The sequence below is a fragment of the Sturnus vulgaris genome, chromosome 3 (genome assembly GCF_052056855.1).
Source record: "Sturnus vulgaris isolate bStuVul1 chromosome 3, bStuVul1.hap1, whole genome shotgun sequence".
Classification (NCBI taxonomy): domain Eukaryota; kingdom Metazoa; phylum Chordata; class Aves; order Passeriformes; family Sturnidae; genus Sturnus; species Sturnus vulgaris.
In genome coordinates, this window is record NC_142245.1 from 2020602 (window position 1) to 2048496 (window position 27895).

The 27895-nt window shown below is 45.3% G+C and overlaps 1 protein-coding gene and 1 long non-coding RNA gene across 2 annotated transcripts in view; one reads left to right on the forward strand and one right to left on the reverse strand.

Moving 5' to 3' along the window:
• Positions 1 to 217: 217 nt before the first annotated feature.
• LOC148224132 (uncharacterized) lies at positions 218 to 9042 on the reverse strand. The gene is made up of 2 exons (XR_015802810.1): positions 8599 to 9042; positions 218 to 2070 (listed from the first exon to the last, which is right to left on the reverse strand). It is a non-coding gene; the product is annotated as an uncharacterized LOC148224132 (long non-coding RNA).
• Positions 8519 to 27895, forward strand: part of JAG1 (jagged canonical Notch ligand 1) — a 35550-nt gene continuing 16173 nt past the window's right edge. The window contains exons 1-5 of the mRNA XM_014895042.2: positions 8519 to 8590; positions 9400 to 9705; positions 20368 to 20419; positions 25785 to 26039; positions 27036 to 27096. Coding sequence (XP_014750528.2) covers positions 8519 to 8590; positions 9400 to 9705; positions 20368 to 20419; positions 25785 to 26039; positions 27036 to 27096 — 746 coding nt within the window. The remainder of the gene's footprint in view (positions 8591 to 9399; positions 9706 to 20367; positions 20420 to 25784; positions 26040 to 27035; positions 27097 to 27895) is intronic.

Below are 27895 nucleotides of genomic sequence, written 5' to 3' on the forward strand. Positions count from 1 at the left end.
CACCCCAGACACCTCTGGCAAAATATCTGTACCAAGACTAATGATAACAGTTGGCAGCACTTACAGGAAAGGTTTAGGGCTGGCACAGTACAGGAAAAGTCTGAGCAGAGAAAGATGTCCCTGCAAACACACCAGGCTGTGACTCAAGAAAAATGAGAAAACAAGCTCCCTCATCTTCTGCAGATTTCCACTGTGACTTGAGGCATGAAATTGAGGATCCTGTTCAAGAAAACTTTATTTCCTCACGGCAATAGTCTTCACAAGGCATTTAAGGCCTAAACATCTCTGAAGCTCAGACCCCCACTTTTACAATGGGAATAATTATCTTGAAGTGCTTCTGCAGGGAGATCCCGAGTAAAGTGGAGATACAAAAGCTAAACAAGAAACCAAGACAGGGGAGCAAACCCTTTCCAAGTAAAATCAGCTCCCCTACCTCCAAAGCAAGGCGTTTGCTGCATATGCTCCCATTCACAAAGCTCTGTGCTTTAGGTGCTTTAAAAAAAGGAAAAAACCCAAATTCCCCTTATAGCAAAAGGGTACCCCCAGAAAACCCCAAATTTCCACTGCTGCCCAGCATAGCTACATCAAAGAATCCAGCTGCTCCCAGCTTTTATCCCACCTAGGATGAAATTCTAATGTGTTGTGCAGGAGGTCAAATAGATTATCATAATAGCCCCTCTGGCCTTAAAAACTATGAAATCGGAGAGTGAATCACAAGACATCAGTCACCATTGAAGGCAGGATGGTAGGCGGCAGAGCTCAGTGATAGGGTGTGATATGGCAGAGTAAATCCAATGTTCTTAGGCCCTGTGAAGCTGGGAAAGTGACATTTTGCCTTCTTTGTTGCCCCTTTGGGACACGGAGAGAGATGCAGGTTATTATAATAATAAGCCCAGTCCGCTGTCAATGCAGCCTTAAGAATATTGCCTCTTACAGGAGTGAGTGCATGAAGGATTGAGAAACACTAGTTATTTTCAAACTGGATTAAGTCTTTCAAAAGCTAATAGGTTTCCAATGAGCTGTGGTGTTGCTGCTGCAGCTGCTCTAATTTGAGAATAAAAGAATGCAGGCTTTGTGCCTAGGGACCTGTTATTGATCCGAGCAAGAAGGATGGGAAGGAAGGGGGTAGAGGAGGGTTATCCTCCTTTCAGCTGGGGCAGGGGCATTCTTTTCAAAGTCACATTATCTGCTAGTAACAACAAAACCTAACCCCATGACATGCTGCTCTATACAGGATTGCACTTGTTGAGAACTAAAAGCATCAGAGGAAGAAAAAAACCTCCACTGGCAACCTCGGGCAGCAAACTTCATTGATGGCCCACGAGACTCAACAGATGGGTCTCGAGACTCCCTCATTAGGAAACGTGCCTGTCCCTTTGCATCTGCTGCCCCGCTCCATGCCACGCACTCATTAGCATTGCAGGCTCGCAGATTCCTTAGCACGTGCTTCCAATAAATATTGGAGAGAAAGGAGGGGACGGAAGCCACTGCTTGGAGCAGCAAGATGAGGGGGTCACCCACTAGGCTGGGAAATCCTTATACACACACACACACACACACACACACTGCCCTGCAGCCCCAGAGAGGGGGAGGACAATAAAAGGCAGCCAACCACAAATGTGCAGTTAAAGGGACAGGTGTGGAATTGCTTCTATTCAAGTTGTGGCAGATCCTCATTCGTTCCTCTCTGCCACAGTAAATAAAAATCATCATTATATATAGGAAAAATCCCAACAATTCAGGGCAACACACAGATTGTGGATCTGTGAGAGTCTGTGGCCCCTTTCAGACAGAAAGCTGGAGCACGCTGGGTAATGCCACTACCTTCAAAGAAATTAATCGGTTTTAAGGGTCCAATTCTACAGCCAGGCTCTTTTTCTTTCAGGTCTTCACCAAGCTGTCCTGCTGCCTCTGTGCCACAAATCAGGGATGTCCTTCACCACACCTGGAGTGGTCCTTGACTCAGGGCTGAGATCAGAAGCAATTGAAGAGAAAATCGTCTCCCGTGTGTTTGAAAATGTTGTGAGACAAAACAGCTCAGGGAGGCAGGAATGGAAAACCTTCCAGGTACTGTGGAAAGAGCAAAGACAAACATTTAACCATAGAGGCAGGATGACAGGGAGCTGCATCTTGCTCAGACTCCCAAGAATAAGAACCTTTATTTGCCACCTCTCCCTGATTCCCCTAGACTATTCTTATTCCAGTCCTTCTCATTTGCTCTATTTTCCACTTATCCTGCTGAAGCTGCAGGCATTTTGACCACAGCTAACTCCAGAGCGGGACTGGAAGAATCTCAAGTGATGAAGTGTGGGAGTTGATATAAATCTTGTCCAAAATGCAGAGTTTTCAACACCAAAACTCCCAAATCAGTGCAGACTCAGATTCTTCCAAATGCTGCTAGCTCTGACACCCAGTCCTGTCAGATCTCTCGCTGCATGATCAGTGACAGAAAAGTCCTCAATGCACATCTGCAAGTGTTAGAACTGTTGTGACATGCAGAATGGTCCAGAGGCTTTTTTCATTCTTGTGTAAAGGACGAACACAGAGAAAGACATTTTTTCTCTCCTTTATGGCCTTGTCTTTATCTGCCCTACCAAGGACACCAGCCACCTGCTGTGGCCTGTGCTTCATCTAAAAACACTTAGCTGATGCAAAAAGGTCTCCTTCCACCAGGGAGTCAGCAGTGCCAAGGGACCAGGTAAAAACAGGCCACTGTGCACATCCCTAACTCCCTGAAGAAAGGATTTCCCCTTTACATCAGCAGCGTTGCTCCCATGCACTGAACTTTGTGGCCCAACCCACTGACCACTCCATCAAGTTACTTAAACACATCCCTAACCTAAAGTTTTTTGTTTCTTGATTTAGGCACATCTCTATTTTGGGCTGAATTTGGATTTTAGAAACCTTAACGTCTTTAAAAGTTTCCTCAGGCCAAATGAAGAAACTCCCTTTATACTCCCCATGCAGGAATAATAAAGTCAAGGCCCAGAATATTAGATCAGCCAGGGAATGATGGCAGGCAAAGGCAAGAAGTCATTTACTGTACACGCAAATTGAAATCTGCTAATCACAGCTCTCTTCTTTTTAGATATTTCCTTGGCTAAATGACACCCCTGTGTACTTCAGTCTTGCACCCTCAGGATAATTTGTGATTGAGAATGTATTGAACACATACCTTCATATGCAATTAACAATGAAAACAATCTTCATGAGAACTTCAGGCATTTTGATGCTGTCATAACAAGAAAATGAAACGTGGTCCGAGAACTTCCTCGACAAAATTGGCTCAAAGAAGCACCTCTGCAGAAAGCTGTGAGGAAAACACTGCTAGAAATCTGGAGCTCTCTTGAAAGCACCCATTGTTCATTGGAGAGGGGGCTCAGCCCAGGTTTCAGCACAGCCTCTTTGACAAGAATAGCTGAGGTTGCTGCTTATCAAAAGAAAGTGTCATCTTGTCTGTGACAGACGTGCCAGCACTGCTCAGTGTCGCAGTCTTTGCACCTACTGGAAGCTGCTCCACCTTGATAAGCTGTACCCCTCCCCAGATCCAAAACTGTGATCTCAGCTCTTCCCTGCTTTTAGAAAGCTGGGATTTGAGATCAAATCACCGCTGCACAGGAATCCCACTCCTGGGGAGGATAAGTGAAGGACAAAGCAGTTGGGTTCACAGGTTAATGTGGAGGCATCTGATCCTTGAAGGGTTAACAGAGAAACAACCAGAGAGTAGGTTTTATGTGCATATAAATAAAGGAAACTGAAGGAGAAACAGCACTATTCTCTGGAATGGAGTAAGGTCTCAATTTTAAGCTGTGACAGAAAGCAATAATGTTATGGATTCACTTAATTACAGCTGGATAAAACATAAAGGCTCTACAATAGACATATTTTTTGGTACTAAGCTTTAACTCTTTCAGGGACTTTACTGGTTCTCACTGCAGTAATTTCTGAGTACCCCAGAATCTTTTCTTTTTATTATTATTACTATTATTGTTCTCGGAGTAGCCTCTGGAATAGATTTAGTGCCTCACTTTCCTTGTGGGAAATGAAACATTTCTAACATACAGAAAAACTAAGGTGGGAATTTCCAAGTGACAAAATGCACATGCACAATAAACAGCACAGCTTTGAAATTTTAGTTTTCTTAAGCAACACATTCCAGGGAAAGGGGAAAGTAAGGGCTCGTGGCAGCAAACTGGATTTGGGGCTCTGGTTACTAGAACATCTTCTCCAAGATTTTTTGTCACATTTGGAAAGCTTGCCTGAAGACACAGCTTTAAGAATTGCGTGACTGGGAAGAACTGAAGCTTTCATGGAAGCAGGAATGCACTCTTCAGCACTGGGTTAACTGTGCTCTTTTTCCTAACCTCTGCCACTTGCTCAACTTTCTCATCAGTGGTAGTTTTCTCCCCTGCTCCATTTGTGAAATAGTCCAACACTGGGTGTGGCTTCCCCACAAAACGCTTCCTAATTAGTTTCTAAACATTAAATGATTATGGAAGCGCAATTCCCATTCCACTCAGGTGATGAAAAGCTTTACAGGAGTTCAGTCTCACTTTGTAATTAGAGAAATTAGCTTTCTAAGTTTAGATCACTCAACTGTGCAAATGGGTTCATCTGCTGGAATGTGTTGCTCCGAAATGTGTGTCAGCCAAGCAGCACGGCGCGGTCCCTATCTCTGCTCCGCGACACTCGCCCAAGTGGGCAGGTCACTTCCAGAACAGCAAGAGGAAAATGAAGTGTTGTGGGTGTATTATAGGAAAGGTCTTATCTAAAAGCTCACTCATCCGTGATTGACCACGGCGATACGTCCTTCTCCTTGCAACAGGGAAGCTTAACTCCTTGATAAAGGATTATCTGAGTGGATGAAATTTCACTCTTCCACTCAGTTTGTCCAGGCTTATATCTAAAACTGCAGCAAATTTATTTTATTGGCTAATTTCAAGGAGCAAAACTACTTTTAGAAAAATCTGGAGGAACAAAGGACTCCTTTAGCCTCTTCCTTTGCTGTGAAAAGAGGTCATTGAGCTTTATGAATTTTTTATGACCACAGATTCCACATGTCAACAGATTACTTTCTGGTAGTCTTTTAACTGGTTTATTGAAGGCTGATGCAGCATCGGTCCCCTATGATTATGCAACTGTCTTGATCTGCATTACAGTAGTAAACAAAAGTTTAGTCACCAACTTGAAAATGAGACGCATCAGGCCCCTGAACGGAGAACTTTTCCAGGGGCGCCATTCCAAGCTTACCTTCAGGTATCACAAATCTAAGGAAATCCTGTGGGATTGTTCACAGCCGTGGCTCAATGAGTCACTGAGCTTTAAAAGGAAATTACAACTTTCCTCACACAAAGAATTGACTTCACGACACCTGACCCTCGTAAGCCAGACACTCCCTCTAAAGGCTGTGATCCTCGTCCCACCGAGGTCCCGGGCAACCTCCCAGTGGCAATCTCAATGAACAGCTCTATATTAGGGAGCTGATTCAGGCCCAAAACGAGGCACTTTGGCACACTCGGTGCCTGTAACGGTTTCTAATGTGGATGTGATCTAATTATGTCGGAATAGGAAGATTAGCAGGAAGTCACTTTACGCAATGTAAAAAGCCCAGTGCCAGACGCTGGAAAGTTCTTCAGCAGCCACAGAGGAAGACACGTCGGCTCCACACCTCGTGAGACGTGCAGGCAGAGCCTTGCAGCAGGGATTTTATGTGCACCAGTCTCAGGCTGCTCAAAGCAACTGCAGCTCAGGCCCCCGTGCACACGCAGCAGTTTGCACGTTGCTCTATCCCCAGTGAAGGGAGCATCTTGAAAAGATGCTCAGGCTGCAGGCAACATGCTCAGCTGGTTTTCAGTGCTGCTCTGCAGTGGCTCAAGATCTGGCCTTGACTACCCAGAGAAAAAAAGCAAGAGATGGGACTTCAAGGAGGAAATTCTAGGCTAAATAAGTTTAGAGGGATTTTAGTTCTGACTTCTATGGGGTCAAAACTTCTTTCAGAGCTGCATGGGAGAGGGTTTGCAATGCACTTCTGCACATGATTCATGCTCTGCCTTGCTTTACCTATCACTAATACTCTCCATCTCAAGACACTGGGAGACTTAATTCATTAATGCTTGCAAAGCATTTTAAGTTGTTGGACAAGTAATTCTGTTTGAGGGCAGCTACAGTGCTGAGTCACAGGCACTGTGGGAAAGAGAACTCTGGATTTCCTAAGCACTGGAGTCAAACAGGTGGAGTAACCTTTTACAGAAAGGCCAACTCCAGACCTGCCCTAAAGGTACGGAGCATACCAGCAGCAGCAGGGTATTTAAAGGCCCAGAGGAGCAGATGTGTGACACTGGGGAATGAGTAACATTTAACCAGGCTGTGGAAGCTAACCAACACCCACTGGGAAAAAAAAAGGGTTGAGGCACTGGTATCACCAAACTGCAGCCATGTCGCAGATTAAACACCATGAAGGTTTACCAGCCTTTGGAAAGGGAATGAATCCAATGAGGTACAACCAATGCTGCTGGGACGTGGGGCCTGAGCGAGCCTGGAAGGAGAATTTGGCAACTCTGCACCTCACAGGCCTGACAAAATCTAAGTTGTGAACTCACAAATGGGAATAGGACCTGGTGGAAGTCTGAGCACAGTTCTAAGGTGGGGGGCACAAATACCACCAGCTTTCCAGCCTGGGGCACTCCAGAACGGGACAGGCCTCACCACAGCCAAAAACAGGCATGCGCTTTGCTTTTGCCATAGGAAATGAAAACAAAGGATATAAAATTAGGTCAGAAATCTTGTTTTCCTCTGTACCACTGACTCTGGTGTATAAAATAGACATTCACACATCTACTGTGTTAGATCAGGGTGGAATAGATCAGCACATAAGAATAGCTGTTCTGGGTCAGACCGAACGTCATGTAGGCCAAGTTCCTGTCGCCAGCGCCTCAGGAAGAAAGGGACAGTGATGCAGCAAGTTCCCAGCACAGTCACCCAACTTCTAGACCCGCAGCCCAGGGACTTCCCAAACCAGAGACAAAGTTAGGGGTGGGGTTTTTTTGGGTTTTCTTTTTTTTTGTTCAATGCTCTTTGATGTATGGCTCTTCCTCTGGGAACCAGCTTGCACTCTTTTTGCTACTGTGCAAACATTTGGGCTCCTCAGTAACCTGTGGCGGGCAGTCCCTTAAGTAATCACCTGGCTGCGTGTCTCTGGACCTTGAAAAGCGGGACGAGCCTCTGCAGCGCGGGGCAGGGTCCCTGACGGTGCCGGCACTCTGCCAGCACTGTGATACCGCCATTGATCAGCTGAGGGACCTTTCCTCCCACTCGAAGCGCGGGAGGCCCTCGGCGGCGCGACCTCGTGTTGAGGAGGGCACAGCGAGTCGCACGGTGGCGACTGCCACCTCCGCTTCCCTCACGACAGCCGCTGGCCGGGGCCACCTGCGAGCCCCGGGCCGGCCGTGCCTCCCGTGCCCTCAGGGCGCCTCCTCCCCGTCCCGCCTCAGGTACCGAGGGGCGGCAAGGGCGGGCGGCCGCCGCCGGCCAGCGGCACCGCAAAGGTTTCACACCGCTAAAAGCGTCCCCCGAAAGGCTTCGTTCTTCCTTCCACCAGCGCCGAGGAGGAGCAGGCTGCGGCTCCCGGGCGGGCAGAACCCGCGCGTCCCCTCAGCGAGCGGCGAGGCGGGAAAAGCCCTCAGCCCGGCGCGCCGCTCAGGGAGCGCCGGGGCCGCCTCAGCGCGGCTCTTCCCGCGCCAGGTAGCGCTGGATGCACCGGCGCTTCCCGAGGGACGGACCCTCGGGGCGGCCGGGGCGCGCCGCCTCCCTCAGGCGGAGGAGCCGCCGACCCGCAGCTCGCTCCATCCCCGCCGCTGCTACCTGCCTTCCCTTGCCCTGCCCGTGCCATTCCCCTCCTCCTTGCTGTCCCCCCTCATGCATATGGATGGGCGCATGCGCCCGCCGCCCTGGGCTAGATGAAGCGGAGCGGCGGCGGCGCTCCCAGACGGGCGGGCGGCTGCGGGGCGGTGCGTGTGCTGCATGTGCGTGTGTGTGAGTGAGTGAGTGTGAGTGCGTGTGTGTGTATGTGTGTGTGTGTCTCGGGGGGGCTAGGGCTCCGCCGCAAGAAATAAAAGGACTCGGGTAATAATCGCCATAATAAAACAAACAACAGAAAAAAAAAAAGAAAAAAAAGGAGAGAGAGAGAGAAGAAAAGGGAAAGAAAAGAGGGGAGGCGAGAGAATAAGGCGGATAAAAGGAGGCCGGGCTGCTTTGCATTGAAGAGCGGGGCGCTATTGAAAGCGCTTGAAAAGCGGCGTTGTCCGGCGCGGGTGCGCCGCGGTATATTAGAGCGGGGCGGCGGCAGCAGGAGCAACAGCAGCAGCGCCTCCTCCTTCTCCACCACCTCCTCCTCCTCCTCCTCCTTCTTCTTCTCCTCCTCCCTCCTGGCCCTCCCCGTCCCGTCCCGACCCGGAGCGAGCGGCGGCGGCGGCGGCCCTGCAGGCGGGCGGGCGGGCAGCGCGGCGGCGGCGGCGGCGGCATGCGTGCGCCCCGGCGGGCAGCCGCGGCGGCGTGCTCCATCCTCACCCTGCTCCTGGCGCTGCGGGCCGAGGTACGTACCTGGGCACGGCGCGGGGCTGCTCCGGAGCCCGCTGCCAGCCTTTTGGTGATTCTTCTGTAGACACTGCGGGAAGATGGGTTTGGGATATCCCGGACGGGCTGCTGCCCCTAACTTCTCCGTGGAGATGGCAAACGCGGGAGTGCTCCTTGCAGCAAGGCTTAATTCCTGGGAACAAGAAATGCGGTTACTGCAGACCGCTTTTATTTTCCCCCTGAAATCACTTTCCTCTCCACTTTTCATCTTTTCTTTTTAATACTTTTTTTTTTTTAAATAAACTTAATAGCAGCACTGGTGATTAATTAGTGGGGTCTGAGTCTCAGCTGGGCAGCTCCAGCCTTCCCCGGCTCAGCTGCACCTCGGAGGGGGCAGAGGGGTGGTTGAGTGCCTTTCCAGGCAGTCCATTATGAGCTACATCGTTTTGCTGGGTTTGCTCCTCGCCTATGCGCTCTTGTTTTGGTTTAGTTTTATTTCCTAACCATTTGGAAGCCTTCCTCATGCCGTTTTTTTTTTTTCCGGAGCTGGCACTTAATGGCGTTATTTAGTTGGGCTGATTTATGAGCCCTTCTCATGGATGTCTGATAGGGAAAAGCTTGAAGTGGTTGGCTTTTTTTTATTCTTAATATTACGCATGTGCTTCTTGAAAGCACACTTAAAATTACTTTTTCCTGTCTTCAGAGTTGTTGTAGATTGTGTTTGGGGAAAAAAAAGTTAGGTAACTGCCTGTCTCTTGTTTCTTTTTTTTTATTATTTTTGTTTGTTTGTTTTGTTTTTTCCCTTCGGTTCTTTCTTGGGATTAACAGGTGACTTCAGCGTCGGGACAGTTCGAGTTGGAGATCTTATCCATGCAAAATGTGAATGGTGAACTGCAAAATGGAAATTGCTGCGATGGCACCCGAAACCCAGGAGATAAAAAATGCACCAGAGACGAGTGTGACACCTATTTTAAAGTTTGCCTGAAGGAGTATCAATCGCGGGTCACTGCTGGCGGTCCTTGCAGCTTCGGATCCAAATCCACTCCTGTCATCGGCGGAAATACCTTCAATTTAAAGTACAACCGGAATAATGAAAAGAACCGGATCGTTATCCCTTTCAGCTTCGCCTGGCCGGTGAGTTGCTTGAGCTGCTCTGTCTCTGGTCTGTTGGATGGTGCTTGAGATGTCCTTAGTGAGCTGAACTCTGACTTCTTGTGCCAGGGGAAGAGGGATCAGGATTTGGGAGGGTGCAGGCATCTTGGCGAGAGCGTCGGGAATCCGAGTTACAGAAATGAGTAAAATGTAGTGGTGTTTTTGTTTTTGTTCCCTGGGGCTCACAATGCACAGCCTGTTAAATTTGAAAGTCAGATGTGTAGTGAGGGGGATCTAAATGGGTCAGGGAAGCAAACCCAGTATCTCTGCACTTTACAGCATGAATAAGTCTCTTGAGACTTAGAAGGTCAGAAGTTCATTTTTTTTTCTTTTTTTTTCTTAACCAGTGAAGTCTTGGGCTTAGGCCAGAAGAGCAGTGGGTTAGGGGCTGTAGAGGGATCCCGTGTGAAAAGTGTGTGTCATAGCTGGCCTCCTTCCCCGGAGCGTGTTTGGGAAGGCTTCCTGCTTCTCCCAGGGGGAAATCTCACTGCGCTGCTCGGTGTGGATGGGAGCTGCTGTTGCTGTTCTTGGTGAAGTGGTTGCCAGCTTCCCTGGGAAGCTGGCCGTGTTTGGAGGTGCTTGTCCAGAAGCTAAAGACTGGGAAAAGCCTGGCTTTAGCTTTTGGTGCACTCACTCCTCCCCACAGCGCACCTTTTCCTGGCTACCTGCCTCTACGGTCCAGAGATTCTGGCTTCCCTCTAGTTGTGTGCAAAACTCGGTGGCTCAAGGAGGTGGGGTTTTTTGCCAGGCACTTTTCCAGCGTTGTCCACTCTAGTAAATACTGATGAGCCCTGTAGAGCAGAGAGATGGAGGATGAGTGACCCCTTCCTTCATCAGTGATCCTGCTTTGGTGTTGGCTGGAAAATACTCGGGCATCACTGCTGCTTGTTTCTTCTGGGGTGCTCAGGAAGATTGAAGCTTTGATGGTCAGCTCTGCAGAGGAGCCCTCAGCTCCCTGCACAGAAAATGAGGACCATCTTTCCAAAATGGCCATCAGGCAGGACAGACCCACAGAGGCAGGCTCCAGGATCTGTGGACATGGAAGAGTGCCATGACCTCAGATGGCCGGAGGTGCACGGTTTTTGTGCCCGGCAATGCTGTGTGCAGGAGCTGGGGGTGGCTGATCTGGGGGGCTCCTGTCTGGCTTTTGAGGTGCCTCTCTGGGATGCTGTGATACAAATGCTGAAAGCTCCCAAATTTCTGCTCCTAAAACTTGTATTTTGAGATCACCTAGGAAACAAAACTGTTTCCCCCCCACACACCCCTTCTCCAAAGGCGCTGAGCAGACAATTTCCTACCAACTGCCTTGGGGTATGTTGATGCTCAGCAGTTTTGTAAATCCAGTCATCCTAACCTAGATGCCTAAGGTCATTTTTGGGAGGGGAGGAGGGCCCTGAATGTGCATGCAGAGGAGGGGTGAATCTCATTTCCTATCCTCCGCCACTATCGCTGCTGGTGAGGTGGAAGCATGCCTAGACCCTCCAAAGCTTGGCCCTTCATGGTCAGATAAGAACTGGTTGCTGGGAAGGCTTGGACTTCTTCTGGGGGGGAGAAAAGCCCGCCCCAAAAGCATTCCTTCTCTAGTTGTGGTGTAGACACCCACTTTGTAGTCCTGCCGCCAAGTGCTGCAGGCAGCCATGTGTTCTTGAAGTGTCCTGTGCTGCCTCCTACCTGCCTCCTCTGTCAGCTGGGACTTCTGCAGTACCGAGGGCTGAAGAGGCACAAGGGAGAAATTAAGTCTCCGTTTTGAAGGAGATAGTATTACAAAGTACAATAGCAGAGTTAACAAAAGTATTCTCTGTTGGAAGTACAAGTCTGTCCTTTATTTCTTTCTCTTTTCTTTCTCTTTTTTTTTTTTTTTCCTAACATGAAATGAGATAAAACTGTTATCAAATATGCCATCAAAGGGATAAAGGGCTTTGTAAAAATCTGAGGTATTTGAAGCTCTGCCAATAGCTGTAGTGCTTGTGTTGCAGATTTTGACTTTTGTCAGAGAAGTCAGGTACATCAAGGATTTTTTTTAAGCTAGCTCCCAGTAATCTGAGTGCCTTGAATCTATATGTATGCATATAAAAATGGTGTGAAAACTAAACATGTTCTTTCTAACAGCCACTCTCTTCATAGGTTTGGGAAGGGAAATCTGTGTGTAGAGGGTGGGTTTGGGGGGGTGAGGTCCCTGGGAGAAGTCTCTTAAGCTTGCCTGCATCTTAGCAAAAGAAATGCTTCTATTGTCCTGCTGAATCTCATTCAGCACTGGAATCCTGGAGCAGCAGCAGCAGAACTCCAGTGCAGCCTTTGAAATGGGTAAAACTCAACAACTTGAGACACTTGCTTCATAAGCCTGGAATTTTGGAATAATCTCCTGCATTTTCCCAGGCAGAAATGCACTTTTTGAGACTCTGATGATAGTCTGTGTGCAATTATCAAGCCTGCTTCCCAGCTTTAACTTCCACAGGACACAGCTTTTATGCTAGCCATTGTGACTTCCAAATGGCATTTGAACAAAAGAATATCTAATGTGGCAAAGCTCTTATTTGTACTAAAATTGTGTACACAAATCATTTCGGGCATTTTCAAAGCTCTACGGATAAAGTGGCAAACTTAATTTAGTCAGCTCTAATCTGATGCTGAAATTTCAGAACTTAAAAAACTCTTTAGGTAGCTGAATACTGTTGAATTCTGTAAGAGCTTGAGATTAGCATTGCATTTACTCATGTGGCTGATCATGAGAGGTGTCTTTGAATTCATTCAGCTGAAAATTATAGTAGAGGTAATAAGACTAAAATGTTAATCATATTGCACTTAGAAATTCATGCCCTTCTCTGAATTGTGTTCCACTCTCTGATGGAGCCTTTTCTTGGATGTTCCAGCTTGAGTCAGTAACTTTCAAAAGTGTTGTTGCCTTGACTACTTAAAATATTAAAAAGAAAAAGCCTCTTCCCATGTCAAGCTGCCCTCTTATGCCATTTGTGAAAAATAGTTGTGTTGCATTAGAGGCCTTTATTCATCATGCAGGAGAGGGAGCAGAGAGAATGGGTGCATTAAAAGTACCGTGAGAGGGAGCTTGCAGTTGTCATGTAGATTTGAAGTGTCAGAGTCTTATTAATAACTTCTGGGGTTTGCTCTTGTCAGTTTTGATACGTACCCCTGTGAGTAATGGGTGTGGAGACGGTGGGCCATAAATTAATTTAAGTGATGGAAGGTTTGAGTAAGTTGCTAGGAAACAGGGCAGCAGACCAGCATAAAGGAACTGGAATGGATCAGAAAGCTGCCTCTGCAGTAGCTGGTAATTCTTCAGTAAATTGAAACAATAGTGATGATGATTTTAAAAAGTAAAATGCACCTAGGCTCGCTTCTTGCATTCATTTTGAGACTTCACTGACTTTCTTGACAGGCAAGCTTGGCTTTATGAAGCCATATAAAAAAGTATGGAACAAAAGCATTTCTATGTTCCACTTGTCAAAGTCTGTCTGAACAAGTTTTGTTCCAAGGCAGACACATGCTCTTCTCTCACATGAATCAAACCTCTGGCTTTTCTTAAAGAACCCCAAGTGTGATGTGGGCTGCACCTTGAGGGAGCTGAGCATCAATTAACTAAGCAAAACTTAACACTAAACTTTGCTTTTATGTAAAGAAAGATCTTTTGGGGGTTTGGCGAGACTGAGTAAGAAGGTCAAACTTGGCAATTCCTTTGGTATGCATAGCTCCAATTTCAAACAGCTTGTTTATCCCAAAATTATGCTCTTTGTAATTATTTAATATTGAGGCCTATTGCACCAATGCACCAGGAAACTACTGAGGTGGAAAAAAACCCTTCAGCATCTCAGTGAGTTGAGCATAAAATACAATTAAAAAGAGTTTTGAACATCTTATTTCAACCTTAAAATAAAAATAGTCAACCTAAAAAAATAAAATAGTCTGTCTGGCCCCTTTTTTTGACAAATCTTAGGTCCTGGTTCCTGAAGATGTAAAATATGTTTTCTGGGTAGGCATTGTTTTATGTGGCTAGAGTGACGTAGTAAAAGAGCTCTAGCGGTTTTTAAGTTTTGTGAACTTTTTCCCTCTCTTGACACAAGAGATGTCCAAAATACTAATCTGCAGCTGATATTAAAGTAACAGCCTTTTGAATTGGACAAAAAATATCACTACTTTCATCTGCTTTTTCTTTATCCTTTTAAGCCCAGTATGTCACAGTTATAAGACTAAAATTTGGCTTATGATTTTGGGCTCTCTCCCTCCAGTTAAATTTTTGAAAACTTACAGAAGCAAATGCTAGATATTGTTTAAGCTTTTCTTGAACAATGCATGATAAGTCATCTTGGAGCATGGGCAGATCAGAGGAAATTTTTATAATAACAAAATGCATATTAATCAAATCCATACTCTGTCATTTCTTGTTGAATTAATAATACAAGAATAAATCTTAGCACTCAAAGTGTAATGTTTGCCTAGGATTACTATTCAAAACGGAGCTGGGAGTATTAAGTGACATCTGAAGCATAATTAGCATCACAAGGCTGTTTTTTTTCCCAGGACTGGAGAGAAGTGATGCAGCCATTCAGAGGTTTTGCACTTCTTACACGTTTAAAGAGTTTTTTTTAAGTTTCCAGCCACTTCAGAGCTTCATCTTCATGGTAAACCTATTTGACTATATTAACATAATATGTCTAAAAATAAATCCTCATCTTGCCTGCTCCTAGAATTTTTGTTCTTGTTATAATAAAGGCCTGCTCCAGTTTAACTTCAGTGGCAGCTGGATTGGGCCTGGCACTGAAGCTTATTCCTAAACTTTCTCAGGCTACACACATCCAGCACTGTCAGCTTGTTTATGCAGCTGGAAGTCAGCATGGCTGAAAATGAATTGCATAAAATTGATGCTTTCTGCTTAAAGTTGTAGTTCACTCAAGGAAACATTGCTTCCCAGTGGGCTGGAGGCTGGAGTAGAAGTCAGCTGGTTCTAAAGCTGCTGAACTTGGGTCTGAGCTGTTTATTCCAACTTCACTCCTAATGGACTTGTGATGCCCTGCAAAGCAAAAGCCTTAAGCTACAGTTCTTAGAAGTATTTCTCTTTAGATAAGGAGAAGTATCTCTGTAGATACCAGAAGTCACAGGATTGGTTTTTGAAAACTAATCTAAGCTTGCTTTTTGAGTTTCTCTTGATGAACAGGAGTTTTATATCTTAATTGACGCAGTTCTAATAATTTAACTGGTAACCCCTGTGTCTTAACACAGGGGAAAGATGTCAAAACTAGAAGCTGTTGCATTTGTTTCTTGTTAGTCTGTGGAACTCAGGGTTCTGTGGTCACTATTCTGCAGCGTAAATTACACTCATTATTCTTGTAGTGTTCAGAAGAAACTGCAAAAAGTGGATAGAAGTGGTTAAAGTGGTTTGTAAATAGTCAAACATCCAGAGTCCTTTACCAGCTCAACCCAGTTCTTAGGCACTTAGGTAAATAAGTAGAAAGGCTTCTTGTTCAGGCTTGCTCCATGTGAACCTGACTGTTTTGCTTGGCTGGCTACTAGGTATTCTGTCTATTAACCTTGCCACCCTTTTGTAACTGGTGCATTTAATTATCAGTGGGATGCTTTAAACAGGTAGGGGGACTGATAAGGGCAGGTAATCTGCTTGTTGGGGAAGGTTGAAAGCAACCATTGACATTTTGGCCTATCTGCTGCTCTTTGACAAGTGGGGCTCCGTGAGAAAATAACTCCGTAACTAGATAAGGTGCTGATTAAAATGCTGCTGTTGTATGAAGCACCCTGGTAGCTGAGATCACTTAAAATCATTAGTTTAAAAAGAGAGTGGGGAAAAAAAAAAAAAAAGAAGCTGCTGTACTTTTTTACTTTTTTTTTTTTTTTTTTTTTTTTAAAGAAGGGGAGGAGGGAAGACCCCAAGTCTCCCCCAGTACATTGTCCTGTTAATGCATGCTAGTTTTATGATTGGAATACATTGTAGTCCGGCCACCCAGACAGAGGCATTGACTGCTAATATTAACCAAGAACAATAGTGTGGCCATACTGACTGCAGTGAGGATTACAGAACATAATGGGGCCTATCCAAAAATAATGCTAATACAGGACAAGCAACAGGAAGCAGCAGTAGACTCAGCATTGCTCGGCTCCCAGACAAACCATGGACTTACTTCACACAATGGCAACTTCAGCACATTATGTATTCACAGGATACTCATTATTCCAGCAGGCTTGCCAGATCAGAGATCAGCCTGGTTTACTGGATGCTTAAGCGTATGCATAGTTTGGATAGCGGTACTTTTGTGTCCTTCATCATTTGGCCGTTGTAGTGCAGCAAAGGTCTTGACTCTGGCTACTGCCTTCCCTGTGCCAGGGCAGAACGGGGGGCAAGTCTCTCCTGGAAGCTGCTAATATGGTTAAATCGGTTTTCACGTCTCCTTTCTGTGGCAGTGCAGAGTTAGCTGGCACTTAGAGCAACAGAGGAACTAGTCAGAATGAAGCCTAAAGGAGCAACGTGCCGTGTTTTCGTGTGGGCATATTCTGATGAGGCTCTTGGCTGGGCTGCCTGCTCGGGGTTCAGCCGAGCTCTTGGCCATCGGCTTTGGGGCATGAGATTGCCACAGCTTGGGCTGTTTATATTCCCAGGGTTGAGGCAGTAACAGCTTTGTAGGGTGTTGCCTTGTCCTTACGTAGGCTGTCTTGAAGAGCTTCCTGATGATGCTCCATTTCACAAAAGGTTAAGAGGGTTAGGTAGTTTTCCTCCTTTTCCGGAGTACATTCGCATTCTGGGTGAGGAACCAGTTGCCTTTAACTCCTTTGAAGGATATTCAGTTGTCGAAGTTGACCAACCATGGCAGAACGTTGTGGTGCATCTGTGTAGTGACAGGGTACCCAAGTGACAGTCCTGGTGATGTTCACAGGAACATTGGTGCGTTTGTGGCTAGCTTTAACCCTGCTCGGAGATGCCCTCCTCCCTGGCCCTTGGGCACGCTGAAACACGCCTCAGTTTCCCATATGTCATAGCTGGACCCCTGTGGCCTGCTGTGCCAGTCCCCATCCTCCCTGGATGCCGACAGGGTGTGTGTGAGCGCTGTTCTCAAGCTGGTGTTCACAGCTGTGCACAGCGTGAGGAGAAGGTTGCTGGGCTTAACCTGCTCTCCTTGTTTGGCAGAGGAGGAGCAGGCACAGCTCTCTGAATGCAAAACTTCCCACTGCATTTGTCTAGTCATGGTTTCACATGCTCAGCAAAGCTCTTGCATGCTTTAACCACAGGGGTAGGAGGGAAAGGAGTTTGACGAGTTGCAAGCCCTTTGAAAACGGAGGCAGTGCTTCAGCTAAGGAGCTGGAAGTTTTAATCTTGCTCTGGCCCACTGACTTGCAGAGTGCCTTTAGAAGCCAAAGTACAAAAGCACCTCTTTAGGGTGGATGTCTGGATGAAGGGAGGGAAGAAGGTAATCAAGCAGAGAGCTTTAAACACCTGTTTACCTGCAGCTGCCAGGATTCATTTAAATAACCAGAAAGGAGGTTGCATTGCCCTTCGAGGTCCTTAAAAGGGACAATTTCTGGTGGGTTTTGGGTCTTCACAGTTTCTTGAGCTGTACTATCAGTGGATCAAGACACAGTGTCTTGTCATTGAGGAAAACAGCTCTTGCACACTGATGCGTGCTTTGGTTCTTGGAGTGTGAACTTGACCATTTCCATCCTCTCCTAGCTTAACTCACAGAAGTTTTGCTTAAATTTCACCATGCTGCCTTTTAGTCCTCTGGACTGATCTGCAAAGTTACAGGACTTGCTGTTCCTTTCAAGCTGCCTTTCCTCTCAAGCCAGAATCCCTGCCTTCTGGTCAAGCTCAGGTTTACAGTGGCTAATTGGGTGTGACTCTGGAAAGTTCACTGCTGCCTTGTTGCCTAGGACATTGCTTTGATGGAATAAGGTGCATGATGTGGAATTCTTGTGTCTGGATATATATATTTATTCAAAGATGGGCAAAGGTCATCTATGGGCATGGGAAAACTTAAACCTCCACACTGTAAGCAGTCATTCCTGAGCTATCTGAATCCTTGATCTATAGAGTGGGGATGATATGCACTTCTAAAAAATCTCAACAGTGCAGCTTTGCACAGAACTGCTTTTCTGGGGGGGGCTGAGGTAATTAGTTAGAGGTATGTGATAGTTGGATTGTTGAAGGGGCTTGGCTACTGGTGTGAGCCTCTGGGTGTCTGTGTGGCTTTTGTTTAAAAGTGTCCTGTTTTGAACACAAAGTCTTGGGTTTTTGTGGTCTTTTCCCCATGCTGAGGAGGACAGAGCCAAGCAATCAAATGCCATTTTTGTATCATCCATTTTCAGGACGGAGAGTCTTCATTTAAAATACTGAGACGAACTGAGAGGGGACAGTTAGAAACAAAGGAATTGCTAGGGTAGGTTTGTTCCCCCTGCATTTTTTTTTCCATCCAGTTCAGCTGAAGCATCTCCTCTCTGTTAAACAAACTCCTGTGTGGTAGTGGAAAGTGGTCACACAAGTATCTAGCAACAGTAGCACTCAGAGCTAGGATTCAGCCTTTCCTTTCCTTAAGGGCTAGGTGTGTTGGTAAACAGTCCTGAGAACCAGCAGGGAACTGTTGCTATGAGTTTAGACAAAATATCTTCCAAAACAATTATGCAAGGCCGAAAGGAAAACATCCTTAACTTTATTGGAAGTAGTGCTAGTTGCCATAATTCATTCTCTATATCATAATATTTTTTGTCAAGCTTGCAGTAACATGTTCAGCTTGTGCTGCTTAATGTTGGTAATTAAACCACTGAGGAAGCACCCAAGATAGTGCAATCTGCATCTGTAATATGGCTCAGGAGTTCTATTCCTGGTTTGTTTATTTGTTTTGGTTCTTTCTTTTTTTTTTACCACTGACTTGTGCAAGGACTTCTTAAATCTGTTTTAAGCAGCTTCGATGATTGAGTTGCATATTTGATTTTCAGAGTTTTTTCAAGTTGTCAGACTTTGGTCTAGAATAGAAACAAGTCACATATAACTTTTCATGAAATATTAACCAAAAATGGTTCAGGCCAATGGAGCCTGTGCATAGAAGTTTGGGTGCATGTCTTGGCTTGCCCAGCTTTGCTTACTTTTGGAAGCATTTTCCCACAGTTATCAGTGAACGGAATGGAATCCTGCTCTGCTTTGAATATGAAACATATTTAGGCTATACAGCAAGCCGGTGTCCATCACAAACTGGGTTTTCATTCAGAGGCTCATGCTGTGTCCAGTCGTGAGAAAGCAGTCTGCTCCAACTCTCGTTCTCTTTTTTTTTTTTTTTCTTTTTTTTCCTTCCTTTTTTGTTTCCTCTCCTCTTCAGAAATCTGAGGTCTGCCTTACCCCTGTGCACCTTGTAGCAGCTCACTCTTGGAACTGTATTTTGGTCCCTGTTACAGAGAGGGTGAGAAGCACTGCAGACCACAAACGAGCAGCCTGTGACTGAACTTGGGCACATTAAGGAGAAATAAACCTTGCAATGCACAGTTGCTATGGCAAAGCATCAAAACTCTTCACAGAATTTTTATTTGTACTATTATTGTTCTGCTCTCCAGAAAGATGTTACATTTATTGCCTTACCTGTAGTTGTAATTATATTTGTTACTTTTCAAGTCATAATTTTTGTCTATTTTTCCTCAGTTTTTTTTTCCCACTTTTGAAGAGGAGGTGTTTTGTTTTGGTTTTTAATCATTGTATAAGTTTGGATATGGCTGGCTAAATGGCAACTTTGAAAGATACAGCCTGGATAATAATATCTCGGGGTAGAGCTGGAGGAGGAGATGTTTTAATGGGTCTTGTTCTCAAGTTAGGATTGAAGATAAAGGTGGTTTAGATGTAATAGCTGGCATCTTTCCAGCCCATGGAGTCACTTCAGTCAGTTTATGCTTATGATTATTATTGCTGGAGTGCTACAGAGCTCATTGGCAGCTTGGAGCATCTGTAAAAGTGACACGGGTGGATAGTGCGGCTTCCCTTTCCCTGCTCTTCCAAAGAGGCTGATCTTAGCCTTTGTTTTACAATGCCTCTCTCTCACCCCACCCCCTTCCCATATCCATCAGTTCTGCCCTCCGTTACCTGATACTTGTGGGAGCTGCGATGGCCCTCATGCAGACAAAGCTTTCAAAGGGGGTGCTGAAAAGCAAAGTCCCTGGAGATTGCGCTGTCAAGGCAGGGCACAGTAATCTTAGCAACACTTCTTGCTTTCAGGATGGCTGGGGGAAGGGACATCAAGACTATTTTTCTGTAACTACAATTCTTTTGAAGCAGTTTTTGAGAGTGGGGGTTTGGTTTTGGGTTTTTTGATGCTGCTGTGCTATCCCGGTGCTTTCTGTCTTCCCTGTGCAGCTGTCCCACATGCTTTATTTCGGCTGGAGTGCAGTGTCAAAGGCTGTACTTCCTGGTTAAGTACATAAGATGCTTTAATGATGACAAAGATGAGCTATCCAAGGTGAAAGGTCCTCTAAGTCAGACTGGATAAGGTAGCTTACAGGGTTTCAAGAAGATCATGTTTGTTTCAATCATAATCTCTTACCTATTTCTGTTTTCAAGTATCTGCTTTGGGGCAGAGACCAGAATTTTTCTTTGTAGTTAAAATTGTTGTCAGTTTTTTTTCTTTGAAACTAACTCTTATTTCTCTTTTGCAGAGATCCTACACATTGCTTGTTGAGGCGTGGGATTACAATGATAACTCCACGAGTAAGTATTCCTTCCTCTGGCTTATTTAGTTCTGACACCTCTGTGTCTTGGGTATTGAAAGGCCTCTGGGAGCCTCACCAGCTTGCTGGGAGTTAGAGCACGAGGAAAGGGAAAAGCTCTCCCCAAACAATTTGGAGCAGTTCCTCCAGGCTCTGCAGCAGCCTGTCTCACTCACACTGCCTGCAGAGGGTGAGTAGCTCGCTCACCTAGGCACCAACAGTGTGATGCCTAAAAATAGATGCTGTTAATTCCTTCTTTCTCCTTTGGGAGAGTAAAAGCCAAAGGATTTCTTCAGGTTTCGTTTTTTCAGTCTTGTTTTGTTCTTTTTAATTAGGAATAATATTCAGAAGCCTAAGTCTTGTTCACCTGAGATCTCTCTATAAACTAAGTACTTCTCAAAACTGAATGTACTGCTTTAAAAAAAGAGAAAAAAAAAAGACTTAATCTGCATATCCATCTAATGACTGTATTTGAGAAATAGGAGTTACTACAAGCTCCTCCTTGGGAGTTGGATGTCTGGGGGTTTATATGCAGGGGCTGAAAAAATATTTACCAGACACCACCTGGTAGAGCTGGCTGAAAATCAAGGGTGGGGATCTTTCTCCTGGAATGTCTCTGGTTGGTTTCAGAAACATTCTGCTAAGCTTTTCCCGTGGCTAGAGGAAGCTCTACAGGGTCTCTTGGCACACGAGCTGTTCTGCTTTTTGCCTACTGTTACTGAAGGAGGTAGGCAAAATCAGCTCGATTTCAACTTAGGGTGTTAACAGTGTGTGTGGTAAAAGCCACAGGAGATAGTGTGAATCTGAACTCATAAAGCTTTTGTTGACACAACAGGCCTTTTCCTCCAGCAAGGAAGCAGCAGTACTGTGGTCCATCTTACAGCAGCTTCTTGCAGTCTGCTTTGGAATGCCAAGGTGGCAGCCATGCAGGAATGAAATGGGCCCATGAGAGAAGGGCTTTGTAGAAGTGTGTACAGTGCTGTGCTTTTATGTTTCAATTGGTGAAGAGTGAATAGCTTGGGAACTATTCTGTGCAGATCTCCTTATGTATTTTTTTTAATGTACATGAGATGTCCTATTAATTCTTTGTTCCAGAAAAGCAGTTCTTGCTTGAGATACGTCATGTGGCCTGTCAGGGATAGCCACAGCCAGCCTCATTCAGCACTATTGCAGTACCTGTGATTTCAGACTCTACCCCAGCACAGTCATGGAGCAGTGGCTGGGAGATTTCTTGGATATAGAATGTCATATGGAGGAGAAGAAAGTAGATGATGTAGCAGGGAAGTATTAAAAATGGAAGAATTCAAAATGAAAGTCTTGTTTATAGTAGGATCTGAGAGTTTTTTCAGACTGGGTCTCTGCCACTTTTACTATTATTAGAGCTCATCTTTTTTCATGAAACAACTGCATTTCCAAAGCTACACAATGAACCCTTTCTTTGCTTTCATGTTCTGGAAGTACAATTGTCTTCAGACAAAATTGCCTCATTTCTCAGCAGTGCATTTGACCAAGTGCAGACATGTTCTTGCATATGTTCCTGATCTGCATTCCTGCTCCAGCTTTGCTGTCACTTTGCCATCTGTAGGTCACTTCAGTCGCTGCACTGCACAAAACTTTTCCTTTGTGCGGCATGGCTTGACTTAGTCAGCTTTCCCAGAGCTGCAGAATAGGGCTTGAAGAACTAGTTAAGAAAACGATTAGAACTAAACAATTGTCATCATATAATGTGAAGAGTGGGGTTTTTTGATGTGCGGGATTTTCTTTTGCCCTAATTGCCACTGAATTATAAGGACCCCATGAGAGCTCTCAACAATGAAAGTGGGTTTAGTAGGCCTTGTGTGACTTTTCAATAGCTCTGAAAGCATCCTCTGATCAATGCAGTTGTTAGAAGATCCTCGAGTGGATGCTTCCTTCCCCCCTCTACATTCCACTCCTCCTACGTTCTCTTTACCACATACTCTCTCTTGTCTCACTTCCAAGAGTGGCTTGCAGTTAAATTCTGGCCCTGTTGAAGTTGATGAGAATCGTGCTTTGTTGGAGCCAAGATTCAACTCAAATGGTTTTCTTACTCTGGTTCTTGTCTGGTTGCCATCTTGCTACTGTTGCTTCATACATAAAGCTAATGGGCTGACATTGCATCTCAAACTATGTCAAAGAGCTATTGTAAATTACTGGTATCAGTTGCATGTGAATTCCAGGCGGGCATAAGAGACTTCAGCACAATGTAAACCAAGCCGTAGCTGGAAGTTGTCTGAAACAAAGACTTTCAAAAATAACTGTGCTGTCCTTGGCCACCCAAACTGCTCAGAGGAGTCTGGGCTTTTTCTGTTGTTGTTTTTGCTTCCTGATGCTGCATAGTTATAATTTCCAGACATTGGAGCACTGAAAGGCAAAGGTGGGCAGTCAAAATAGCTCATTTCCTTGTGTCTAAAACCTTTGATACAGTTGCCCACTGAATAAAAAGAGAGATTTATGGCTTTGAAGTGTAGCCACAAGAAGTGAATAAAACCAACAGAGTCTCTGACAGTGAAGTGTGGAGCGGAAGCCCGAGATGTACAGAAAGCCTCTCTCTTCCACTTCATCAATTTCTAATGGGTTAATGCTTCCTCTAACCTTTCTATCAAAGCATGGGCTTCTGAGTCAGATGAAGGCAGTGGAGTTCAGAAGATCCCTTTGTCTCAATCCTGGCTGACTGCTGCTTTTTATTTACTTAACCATTCTGCTGTGTTGGGATCGCTTCCTATAAAACTGAAACCGTGGTTGGTGCGGGCTAAGAATGGCAGGGTTGTTGCAATGCCTCCCCTGGAGTCTGGGTCAGCACCCTTGTGTAAGTGCACACTGACAGGTGGGAATAGGCAAGGGTGGAGGAGTTTTTGTACAAGAAGGAACATGCCAGCGTTTCATTGTGAAAACTGTGGGTGATGGCTAATGGAAAGGGAGCTTAAACCTGTGAGACTACACTTGAATTCAGGTGGATGGGAGTAGTTTTAAAATGCGCGTCCAATGGAAGATATTTTTTCCATGATCCAGAGTGAAATTGCAGCTGGGTTTCACTGCAAAAAAATGAAGCCCAGTGGACTTTAAAAGGGTGTTTCCATTGGAGTTCAGCCTGTGGTTAGGGTCTCCAAAGAGCTGATGGCTGGAGTGAGAGGTCATAGCCGTGCAGCAAGGACAAGCTTCCTAATGAGCTGGCAGATAGGAGAAGAATGAAAGAGCAGAGGCAAAGGGAAAGATCACTTTTTCAAGGCAACTCCCTTTCTGGTGCCAAGGACTGAAATAGTTGTCAGTGGTATGTTCCCAAGGGGGAACAGGAAAAGACTGGAAAAGCAAGAATGAGTGTGGGGGTGGAGGTGGGGGGGCTGGCTTACAAAACTAAATGGAGTGTCGTTCTCCTTTTCTTCTGCCACTTACAGGAGAGGATAAAGTTGTTTTACTCACAAGGAGCAGGATGTCTTTTTGCACACTCGGTGTTTGGGGAAGTGCCTTTGCTTTCCAGCTGTGCTGTGGCTGGAGTGTAATTTTGGCAAGTGCAGCAGAGCCATCTCCAGCACGCATGAGTGGAACTCTAATTGCCAGAGTATCCCCATTCAAGACGAGCAGATATGCATCTGCTTAAGTACCTCTTAGAATTAGTCAATAATCTTGCTGATGAGATCTAGGAGCCTTACACCTGCACAGCACAGAACATGATATTGCTCTGGATGTACCAGTATGGAAAGGTCCTTAGGCATCCACATTACCTGTGAATGGGATGTAAATTAATAAAGGCCTGCGTGCATTTGAAAGTCTGACACATAGTTGTGGAGTTGGGGGCTTAGTGCCAATGAATAATAAAAACTGATTTAAATGGAAAATATTATAGAACCAGAAATACCAGAAGGTGAGTAAGAAGTTGTTGCCCTTAATTTCACACTGTAAACACGTAATGAATGCTATAGTCTCAAGTCACAAATACCCCCAAAAATGGGCAAATGCTCACAATGTCTGAGTATTGGCACTCGTGTGTGGTTGTGCAGCAAGAGCTTTGACTGCTTTCCAAACTGCAGGCGAGCAGTCAGGACCTAGTGGTGGACCCATAATGGGTATCTGAGGCTTGAGAAGCCTGTTGGGAAGTTCTTTTTTGAAAGCTGCAAATCAAAGGTCCTTAGCAATGCATTTAAAAGTATCTTAGATTAAAAACTGTGTCATCTTATGGCTTTAGTAGCAACTTCATTAGTCTTCAGCTCTGCCTTCTGTAAAATCCCAGAAGGTTCTTTTGTAGTTGTTGGAAGACCAAGCAGCACATCAGTACATTTTAATTCTTAACACTCAGAGGTGCCAGTACTTCACACGGTGCTAACACATCATTGGCAAACTGCCTTTCTACCTCAAATTCTCCTGTTGCTGGATTATGCTCCCATGTACTCACTGTTGGTTTTGAACTCAGTCTGTGAGGATATTTTGGCTGTTTTACGATAAACTTTCACTCAGCAGTCAAGTGCTGGGTAGCAGCAGGTCGTTATGCAGTGTCAGATCGTTTAAGTCACAAGACCTGGACTACAAAGTGAAATACCACAGATATATACAATGTTCCAAGCAAATGTGAAATATTATTATTTCAAGCCGTAATTCAGACAGTTGTATCGCTCTGAAAGCCAGAAGACTTTTGCTAGAACTAAATGTCAAGTGCAAACCTAAACTTTGAAATGCTCTGCTCTATAGAGGGGAAGGGGATCTATAGCACATACATGCAGTAGTGTGAGTCTTCTGCTTGGTTGTCTTGACTTTGTACTCTCAGCTGCTGTCTGAAGACAGGACTTTCATGGTATTTCTCAGCCAAAGTCTGGTGAGGTTGCTAATGTCATCTGAATGCTGGAGTTGGTAGTTTTCAATTTAGTGCTTACACATAAGGAAAAGGCTGCAAACCTTTTGCAGTGCCTATGTTCAGACTGTAGAGACGGCTTTATTTGGCTATTGTAGTATGTTGTTTTTGTAAATGCTCCAGTTGAAAACAAAACTAGGGCCATTAATGGAGAAGCAGGGAAAACACATTTTGTACCAGTCTGTTGAAGCTGAATTTTCTTTAGTCACGAACTGTATGAATTCTTAGTGGATGCCCTTACACTGCAAAAGGGATAAGTGATTGGCAGTAACTGAACAGTCCCTTTTGATTTCAAGCTTTGTTCAGTTTGATAATGCTGCATGTGTGTTTCAGTTAATGGTTTGTAGCTCCAGGGCAGCCTTATCTGACTGTCTAAAACAGAAAATTAATAAAACCAACTGGCTGCCTCAGAGAGTCTTGCCTGTGAAGCTGGAGCGCTGTGATGTGGGAGCTAATGACGAGACCTAAAGGAAGTTTTAACTCTGTCACCCTTTGTGCCTTGCAGACCCGGATCGAATTATTGAGAAGGCTTCCCACTCTGGCATGATCAATCCCAGCCGCCAGTGGCAGACCCTGAAGCACAACGCAGGAGTTGCCCACTTTGAGTACCAGATCCGAGTGACCTGTGCAGAACATTACTACGGCTTCGGCTGCAACAAGTTCTGCCGGCCCAGAGATGACTTCTTCACTCACCACACCTGTGACCAGAACGGCAACAAGACCTGCTTGGAAGGCTGGATGGGACCAGAGTGCAACAAAGGTTTGTGACAAATGCTCAGCCTGCAGACCAGTGGGACTGGGAGGGATTTGAGGGCATCGAATCCGGGATGCATTCAGTGGTCAGATTGTGCAGACAGGGGGCTAAGGACTGATGGGACAGTGACCAACTCTACACAGAGGACAGGGGGCAGGAGAAGAGTAGTTTCTGCCTTATGTTAAAGTCTTGGAGAGAGTACTGGGCGCTTAGCAGATGTGTTCTTTCTCTGATTATCCACATCTTTGCCCTTGGGAAGAAAACCCAGCCCACTGACTTCAATGGGAGTTCTGCTGCTGACTTCAAAATGGATTTCCCCTTTGGTGCAGAACTTCAAGACAAGCAGGAAGGAGAGACTTGTTTTAAAGCTGACCTGGCAAGTGTAAAGCTTTGGTGTTTGAAAAGTCCCAGGCTTGTTTGTTCCACCTGACATCATGTTCAACATGTTTATTAGGGAATGGCTGCTACCTAAGTAATTGGGGAAGGAGAAAGCAGGACTTAAGAACAGAATATCAGCCTGTCTTAATGACTGAGTTTACCTGCAATTTGAATTGTTGCTCATCGTGATATCCTGTCTGTTCAGAGATACAGCCAAAACTAAATCCACAGTAGTTAAAAGCTGCTTTGAATTAGGTGTAAAGCCAGGGAGCGTGGCCCAGATCACCTGCAAAAGACAGAGAAGGGAAACCTGTAGACTCCAAGTGACCTGAGCTCTCCAAGGCAAGATGGTTTCTCCCACATAAAAACAGCTCTTTGAACAGCACTAGGAACAATTCCTCTGCAAAGTCAGATTTCCTACAGAAGGGAAAAACTGATAGATTTCCTATCCCAGGGAGACACCTACCTTGGTTTTCCTTCCGGTAGACTTGATAGGAGACACTTGTTAAAACCTCGGATTCAGCAGGATTACGATGCTGGTTACAGATTAAAACATTCCCACGAGTGTGAAGGCGCCGGAAGCGGGCAGCGTGCTGATACTCCTCTTTTTTGTTGTTTTAACAGCTATTTGTCGTCAGGGATGTAGCCCCAAGCATGGTTCTTGCACAATTCCAGGAGAGTGCAGGTAAATGCTTCCTATCCCTCCTTGCTTTCCCCCTCACCCCTCCCCAACTAATTAAACAAGTGATGCTAAACACAATAGGACTGGGGAGGGGAGGGCGTTTTGAAAGTTGTGGTTTTGAGCAAGACACATTATTCATGCTGACTTGCCCAGAATAAGGGGGGAGCAGGCTTTTAATGCACTGGTAATTTTAAGAAGCTTTTGGTTTGTGAAATGGTGGCACTGAGGGAGAGGGGGGTATGGGATAAATCGCGTGAATGCTGCCTAATGAGCACTAACTAATTGTTTCTGCATAAATAGTGCAAATGTTTGGTGGCTATGTTTTTTCCAACAGCCTGATTAATAGGTTTTTCAATTCCAAGCTTGAAGTACAGTGTGGCTTTTCTCTCTTCTCCCTTTCAGTGTTTCCCCCCTTCTTCCCTCCCACCCCCTGGTTTCTTCCATCAGTAGGCAAAAGTCAAGCATTCTTTAGAATGGGATTAGTTGAATCTCTGGGTCCCTTTCCCATTGTGAGCCTGGCTCCGAGTGCTGAGAGGTTAATGGCTGGGATGAAATCTTGTCAGTGGGCTCTGATGAATGCCGAATTTTGTTGCTGTGCTTTGAAGTCCCTTCTGTCCTGGCAAGGAGACAATGGAAAGCAGATTTTATCCACAACCCAACAATTAAATATCTGGAATGCCTTAAAATATGCAGCATATATTTACAGCACAGGGAAGTCTTGTCCCTTACCCTTAGAGGGGTAGTGGATATTAAAAGTGGATATTCTTTATCAACAGACAGGTTCCAAGTTTTGCTGCAGGTA